We start from the raw sequence: 8,817 nt of genomic DNA, 5'->3' as shown, positions 1-8,817 counted from the left end.
GCCAACGCCCTAACTATTTACTGATGGTTCTTCTAATGGAATAGCTAGTTTGATTATACAGGACAATACTACCACCTGGCGTACTAATTATAAAACTAATTATAAGTACTTATAAAACTAATTATAAGTCTGCTCAAGAAGTAGAACTATTTGCTGTTTTTCAGGCTCTATTACAAATTTCTGCTCCATTTAATTTATATTCTGACAGTCAATATATCATAAGAGCCTTAAACACTATTGAGACTGTTCCATTTATTGGTACCCTGAATTCTACTATCCAAACTCTTTTTCGTGATATACAACATTTAATTTGTTCCAAAGTTAATAAATGCTATTTTGGTCATATTCGTGCTCACTCTGGGCTTCCTGGACCTTTAGCACGAGGCAATGCTTTGGCTGATGAAGCTACACGTATGATATTTCCTTCATTGGAACAAATGGCAAAAACTTCCCACAGCTTACACCATCAAAACAGCAATAGTTTAAGACTTCAATTTGGCATTACTTGAGAAGCTGCCAGACAGATTGTTAAGCAATGTCAAACATGTCCTCAATTTTTTAGCGTCCCTCATTATGGAGTTAATCCTCGAGGATTGTTGCCAAACGATATATGGCAAATGGATGTTACCCATATTCCTAAATTTGGTAAACAAAAATTTGTTCGTGTTACTATTGACACCACTGGAAAAACCACAGCCTTGACTAGACGGACCTTTGTTGGCAAAGTAATGTCTCTGCTTTTGAATATGCTATCTAGATTGGTCATAACTTTCATTCCAAGGAGTAAGCGTCTTTTAATTTCATGGCTGCAATCACCATCTGCAGTGATTTTGGAGCCCCCAAAAATAAAATCTGACGCCATTTCCACTGTTTCCCCATCTATTTCCCATGAAGTGATGGGACCAGATGCCATGATCTTAGTTTTCAGAATGTTGAACTTTAAGCCAATTTTTTCACTCTCCACTTTCACTTTCAACAAGAGGCTCCTTAGTTCTTCAATCTCTGCCATAGGAGTGGAATCATCTGCATATTTGAGGTTATTGAAATTTCTCCTGGCAATCTTGATTCCAGTTTGTGCTTTATCCAGCCCAGCATTTCTCATGAAGTACTTTGCATATAAGTTAAATAAGCAGGGTGACAATATATACCCTGACATACTCCTTTTCCTATATAGAACCAGTCTGTAGTTTCATGTCCAGTTCTAACTGTTGCTTCCTGACCTGTATACAGATTTCTCAAGAGGCAGGTCAGGTGGTCTATTATCCCAATCTCTTCCACAATTTTCCAAAATTTGTTGTGATCCACACAGTCAAAGGCTTTGGCATAGTCAATAAAAGAGAAATAGATGTTTTTCTGGAACTCTTTTGCTTTTTCAATGATCCAACAGATGTTAGCAATTTGATCTTTGGTTCCTCTGTATTTTCTAAATCCAGATTGAACATCTGGAAATTCATGGTTCACGTATTGTTGAAGCCTTGCTTGGAGAATTTTGAGCATTACTTTACTAGCATGTGAGATGAGTGCAATTTGTAGTGCAGTAGTTTGAGCATTCTTTGTCATTGCCTTTCTTTGGGATTGGAATGAAAACTGACCTTTTCCAGTCCCGTGGTCACTGCTGAGTTTTTCAAATTTGCTGGCATATTGAGTGCAGCACTTTCCCAGCATCATCTTTTAGAATTTGATATAGCTCAACTGGAATTCCATCACCTCCACTAGCTTTGTTCGTAGTGATGCTTCCTAAGTCCTATTTGACTTCCCATTCCAAGATGTCTGGCTCTAGGTGAGTGTGAGTGATCACACCATCGTGATTATCTGAGTTGTGAAGATCTTGTTTTGTACAGTTCTTCTGTGTATTCTTGCCACCTCTTCTTAATATCTTCTGCTTCTGTTAGGTCCATACCATTTCTGTCCTTTATTGAGCCCATCTTTGCATGAAATGTTCCCTTGCTATCTCTATTTCTCTTGAAGAGATCTCTAGTCTTTCTCATTCCATTGTTTTCCTATACTTCTTTGCATTGATCATTGAGGAAGGCTTTCTTATCTCTCCTTGCTATTATTTGTAACTCTGCATTCAAATGGGTATATCTTTCCTCTTTTCCTTTGTTTTTTGCTTCTTTTTTTTTTTTCACAGCTATTTTTAAGGCCTCCTCAGATAGCCATTTTGCTTTTTTGCATTCCTTTCTCTTGGGGATGGTCTTGATCCCTGTTTCCTGTATAATGTCATGAATCTCCATCCATAGTTCATCAGGCAGTCTATCAGATTGCATCCCTTAAATCTATTTCCCACTTTCACTGTATATTCTTAAGGGATTTAATTTAGGTCATACCTGAATGGTCTAGAGGTTTTCCCTACTTTCTTCAATTTCAGTCTGAATTTGGCAATAAGGAGTTCATGATCTTAGCCACACTCAGCTCCTGGTCTTATTTTTTGCTGACTGTATAGAGCTTCTCCATCTTTGGCTGCAAAGAATATAATCAATCTGATTTCAGTGTTGACCATTTGGTGATGTGCATGTGTAGAGTCTTCTCTTGTGTTGTTGAAAGAGGGTGTTTGCTATGACCAGTGCATTCTGTTGGCAAAACTGTTTGAGCCTTTTATCTACTTCATTCTATATTCCAAGGCCAAATTTGCCTGTTACTCCAGGGATTTCTTGATTTTCTACTTTTGCATTCCACTCCCCTATAATGAAATGGACATCTTTTGGGGGGTGTTTGTTCTAAGAGGTCTTGTAGGTCTTAATAGAATCAGTCAACTTCAGCTTCTTCAGCATTACTGGTCAGGGCATAGACTTGGATTACCACGATATTGAATGATTTGCCTTGGAAACAAATGGAGATCATGCTGTCATTTTTGAGATTGCCTCCAAGTACTGCATTTCAGACTCTTGTTGACTATGATGGCTATTCCATTTTTTCTAAGGGATTCTTGCCCAAAGTAGTAGATATAATGGTCATCTGAGTTAAATTCACCCATTCCAGTCCATTTTAGTTCCCTGATTCCTAAAGTAGTGATGTTCACTCTTGCCATCTCCTGTTTGACCACTTCCAATTTTCTTTGACTCCTGGACCTAACATTCCAGGTTCCTATGCAATATTGCTCTTTACAGATCAGACTTTGCTTCTACAACCAGTCACATCCAAACCTGGATGTTGTTTTTGCTTTGGCTCCATCCCTTCATTCTTTCTGGAGTTATTTCTCCACTGATCTCCAGTAGCATATTGGGCACCTACTGACCTGGGGAGTTCATCTTTCAGTGTCCTATCTTTTTGCCTTTCCATACAGTTCATGGGGTTCTCAAGGTCATAATACTCAAGTGGTTTGCCATTCCCTTCTTCAGTGGAACACATTTTGTCATAACTCTCGACCATGATCCATCTTTTGGTTGGCCCTACATGGCATAGCTCATAGTTTCATTGAGTTAGATAAGGCTGTGGTCCATGTGATTAGATTGGTTAGCTTTCTGTGATTGTGGTTTCTCTCTGTGTGCCCTCTGTTGCCTTCTGCCTGTTCCTAGCATCTTACTGTAATTTCTCTGATCTTGAACGTGGGGTATCTCCTTCCAGCTGCTTACCGCTCCAGCATGTCGCAGCCTAAGAGGGAGTTTAGGAGTATACAATTAAGAGGGACAAGCTACTGTGTGTTAAATAGATGACCTATAAGGATGTATTGTATAGCATAAGAAATTATACCCACTGTCTTGTAATTTTTTTTAAATTTTGTTTATTTTTAATTGGTGGAAAATTTTTATTGGTTTCTTCTGTATAACACAAGTCCATTATAATTATATATATATATATATAATTATGTATGTAATTTATACTATATATAATTTATAATTATGCACATATTTATACATAGATATGTATATATAGGATAATTATATCTAATAAAATCAGGATATGTATATATGTCCCCTTCCCTCTTGAGCCTCCCTCCCCCTTCCCCTACCATACCCCTCTAGCTCTTTGAATAGAGTATAATCTGCCAAAATACTTAATCCTATGCTGTTCACTTGAAATTAGTACAATATTATAAATCAAGTATACCCAGATTTGTAAAGTTAAATGTTCTTAATCCATTGTCTTAATGCTCATGGTATAGTATTCTTTTAAGCAAACGGTGTAGTTAGTGTCCCCTTTGCATTTCACTCAAGAACAGTTAGAAGTTAAACTGACCCAGACCAAAGGAGGAGTACACACACATGCACACAAAGGGACATATAATAATTTTGTTGTGGGTTATGTACCTTTTTGATTAAGCTTAACTGATAAATAAAGAGGCAACTAAATATCCAATTAAAATTATTATATTTTACCTGGACAAAAAATTTTAAATAATATAGAGATCAGAAACCACTTTATGATCAAAGTGCCACATGCTTTATTTCATTTATTTTCATATGATCCAAGTGCCACTTAATGTTTTATACAGTTATCTGCATATGATCATATTTTAATTGCTTTGAGACTGAAGCTTGTGTCTTAAGAGGACTGACTCACAATTAAAACCTATAATCTAGTCCCCATGGTTACCCAACCCTCTTTAAAGAAAGCAAAATAAAAGGGCAGTCATGTGTACATTCTCAGAAGGTGGCTTGAAATTTTTGCAGAGATAATTCAAAGTTTTATGACTTTTCATTTCATTAAAAAAAATGTAAAGCTTTTTATTTTAAATTTCACCTGAGCGTATTAAGAATTCTAATAAGAAATAAAATAATGGACAGCACAACTAAGACTCTAAGCAGGAAGCTGTAAATACCTGGTGCTGCCATTCCCTGCTGTGGACAGGTACAGTATATGCAACTACGTGGAATTAATTTGATAGCATGCTTTGTAACGAGTGCAGTTGCTTTGGTCCACTTGAAAAAAACTACAAAAGCATTCTCAAGAATGTCATAGATGTCAAAATATTGGTTATTTGCAGTTGGCCCTGTGTTTGCTGCTTGAAGAACACCGGAGTGATTTCCGGATGGTGATGCATGAATTTTGCTGTTGAAGAATGTACAGAGAAGTCTTGATGAGAAAAGAAGACATTTGAGTTAACCATACATGCTTGTGCAGAGGATGAGAGAGAACTCAGCAAAAATAGCTCTATACTTTGCATTTTGGATGTGAGTGGGTTAGAAGAGAAAGAATAGAATGTATATGCTGCATTTTAGAACCTTAAATGGACTATACGGACTTTGACCAGCAAACAGGGAGTTCCACAACCCAGATTCAATACAGACAATTGGTTATTGAATTCCAGTGCTTGTTCATTTGCCCACTAATTTCCCCTTTACTACAGTCACTCCGGGAGTTGGTGATGGACAGGGAGGCCTGGCGTGCTGCAGTCCATGCAGTCTCAAAGAGCCAGACATGACTGAGCGACTGAACTGAACTGAACTGATAGTCACCCTGCTTACTCTACTATATTATCCCAGGATTTTATTTTTTCCATGTGTTAGTAACTTCATTAATATTCCTACTATTTCTTGTGAAATTTGGACAATGACATATTTACAAGGAATACAAGTTTAAGCATACAACATCTTTAGTAAATGGCTAGAAATAATTGTACTTTGCTGACAGAGTTCATCCTGTTGGGTTTAGCAGACACACTGGAGCTACAAGCTATCCTTTTTTCTCTTTTTTTGGTGATTTACACACTTACAGTTGTGGGAAATATTGGAATGATCCTTTTAATCAGGACTGATTCTCGACTTCATACACCTATGTATTTCTTCCTGGCAATTCTGTCTTTTGCAGATGTTAGTTATTCATCCACTATCACTCCAAAGATGCTGGTAGACTTTTTATCAGAGAAGAAAACCATCTCCTTTGCTGGCTGCTTTCTGCAGATGTACTTCTTTATAGCCTTTGCTACAATTGAATGCATCCTTTTTGGGTTAATGGCCCATGACCGCTATGTGGCCATATGCAACCCTCTCCTTTACTCCTTGATCATGTCCAGGACGGTCTGCCTAAAAATGGCAGCAGGGGCTTTTACAGCAGGACTGTTGAACTCTGTGGTTCACACAGGTTATGTGAGCAGCTTGTCATTCTGCAATTCCAATGTCATCCATCACTTCTTCTGTGACAGTCCTCCAATTTTTAAGCTCTCATGTTCTGACACACGCCTGTATGAAAGCATCTTGTCCACTTTTGCTGGTGTGAATATAGTTGGGACTCTGCTGGTGATCCTCACCTCCTACTGCTACATTCTCTTCTCCATCTTCTGTATGCATTCAGGGAAGGGGAGGCACAAAGCATTCTCCACATGTGTATCTCACCTGACAGCCATCATTCTGTTCTATTCCACCTCCATCTACACTTATCTCAGACCTTCCCCCAGCTACTCCCTGAATCAGGACAAAGTCGCTTCCGTGTTCTACACAGTGGTCATCCCCATGTTGAATCCTCTGATCTACAGCCTCCGCAACAGGGAAGTGAAGAAGGCTTTATGGAATGTAATTACTAGGAAAAGGGTCCCTTCATTTCTGGGGTTATTTGGTTAATTTTCTGAACTAAATGGAGTATTTAATTAACTTTAAAATACCGGTTGAAGCTTACTATGATTGTGGACTTCATTTTCTTAACTTAGTAAAGTACATATTGAACTTTAAAATGCTGGATCAACATTTTTCATTAGACTATTTTCTAAGTAATCATGTTGTGCTGCTGCTACTGCTGCTGCTAAGTCGCTTCAGTCATGTCCGACTCTTTGCAATGCCATAGATGGTAGCCCACCAGGCTCCTCCGTCCATGGGATTTTCCAGGCAAGAGTACTGGCATGGGGTGCTTGTATTTATATCCAAATATATGAATCCAACTGGAGATGGAAATTGCAACCCACTTTAGTATTCTTGATTGGGAAATCCCATGAACAGAGGAGTCTAAAGGTTTTCTCTGTCCATAGGGTTGCAAAGAATTGGAAATAACTTAGCAACTAACCCTCACATCCAATAAGATAAGCTAAATTATCAAATTCATATGAAACTCTAAAACTTTCATCTAATTGTTCTATATTTCCAATGGGTTCTCAAATATATGATGTGTTTTAATGAAATTTTGGTTAGAGAATAAAAAGACTAATTATTGGGCTTCCCAGGTGGCACAGTGGTAAAGAATCTGCCTACCAGTGACAGAGATGCAGGGGACATGGGTTTGACCCCTGGGTCAGGAGGACCCCCTGGAGAAGGAAATAACCCACTCCAGAATTTTTACCTGGAAAATTCCATGGGCAGAGGAGCTTGGTGAGCTGCAGTCTGCCATGGGGTAGCAGAGAGGGAAATGACTGAGTACCTTATCATTTAGAGACAAAAGTTACAATATCATAGGATCTAATCAACAAAGGTCCATCTAGTCAAGGCTATGTTTTTTCCAGTAGTCATGTATGGATGTGAGAGTTGGACTGTGAAGAAAGCTGAGCAGTGAAGAATTGGTGCTTTTGAACTGTGGTATTGGAGAAGACTCTTGAGAGTCCCTTGGACTGCAAGGAGATCCAACCAGTCCATTCTAAAGGAGATCAGTCCTGGGTGTTCTTTGGAAGGAATGATGCTAAAGCTGAAACTCCAGTACTTTGGCCACCTCATGTGAAGAGTTGACTCATTGAAAAAGACTCTGATGCTGGGAGGGATTGGGGGAAGGAGGAGAAGGAGACGACAGAGGATGAGATGGCCGGACGGCATCACTGACTCGATGGACATGAGTCTGAGTGAACTCTGGGAGTTGGTGAGGACAGGGAGGCCTGGCGTGCTGCAATTCATGGGGTTGCAAAGAGTCGGACATGACTGAGTGACCGAACTGAACTGAACTGAATCATATAGAGTATTTTTAAGGTCCATTTAGCTTTTCCTTTGGCCTTGTTTGTCAGAATTCATGATTAGTATTAATAAGAGATATTGCTATATTACATATGTCAAAAATGCTTAAAATTGATTTCCATTTTAAGTTTTTGAATTATTTCCCCAAGAGATGCTTAAGTCATATTTCAATACTCAACTTTTAATTGTAGCAGTAAACCTTTTATTTCCCTTCTTCCCCTCATGAACATATATGTTCATTAAATAATAAGTATGAGCTTATGCAAACATATGCTATCAAGAAAATTGCTGACTGACTAGAATGCACCAATTAAAGTAGCACTCTTTGGATTCCTTCCATTCTCCATAGATTTTCCAATGCTTTTCTCACTTTCTCTCTCTCCCAGACTGAGACATATACACAAACCACAAGCAAACACATTCAACTATGGCAATTTTTAAGCAGTACATGGCTCCAAATCAGGTAGGTCAATGCTCAGTGAATGAATGTGACACATATTCTGTATAACAAGTTCATGGATTTCCTGCATATGGGAATCTGTTATCAAGTTAGTAATAAACATGAGTTAAGATGTGATATGTCTTAAAGTTAAGCATTATATGGAGTTAGCTAGAAATCTGGCTTAGTAGGACTCTGGAGGAAACTGAGTAGGAGCCCAGACTTGCTAAGGAGACAAGCCCTGAGATTTGCTGTCAAGCTAACCTTATGGCCTGGCATGAAAGGTCAGTCCATTCTAACATCCATCGCCCTATGGTCCACATAGTTGATCTTCACTAAAGGGATATTCATGAAGCCATCAATGTTGTTGGTTCATCCCTGGATCCTGCTCTCACCCCACAGGTCCAAATGGTTATCTGGTCCTGGAGGCCATGCTGCAAACTAATCAGGCTGTTCTCAGAGATGGTTCACTCCTTCACTGAGTGACTCAACCACATTTTTCTGTACCAGCTGGCTGCTCATTGGCTGTATTTTTCTGCTTTCCCTGTCCTGAGTATTCAATGAAATCATATA

General features: G+C 38.7%; 1 protein-coding gene across 1 annotated transcript; it reads left to right on the top strand.

The window, feature by feature from the left end:
• The first annotated feature begins 5,540 nt into the window (after positions 1–5,540).
• LOC109569086 (olfactory receptor 5F1-like) lies at positions 5,541–6,497 on the top strand. The gene has a single exon (XM_019974405.2). It carries the CDS (start codon positions 5,541–5,543, stop codon positions 6,495–6,497), a length of 957 nt encoding a protein of 318 aa, XP_019829964.2.
• Positions 6,498–8,817: the final 2,320 nt, after the last annotated feature.

The sequence above is a fragment of the Bos indicus genome, chromosome 15 (assembly GCF_029378745.1).
Source record: "Bos indicus isolate NIAB-ARS_2022 breed Sahiwal x Tharparkar chromosome 15, NIAB-ARS_B.indTharparkar_mat_pri_1.0, whole genome shotgun sequence".
NCBI classification, from domain to species: domain Eukaryota; kingdom Metazoa; phylum Chordata; class Mammalia; order Artiodactyla; family Bovidae; genus Bos; species Bos indicus.
Note: the sequence above shows the minus strand (reverse complement) of the source record. Positions and strands in the feature narration are given on the sequence as shown.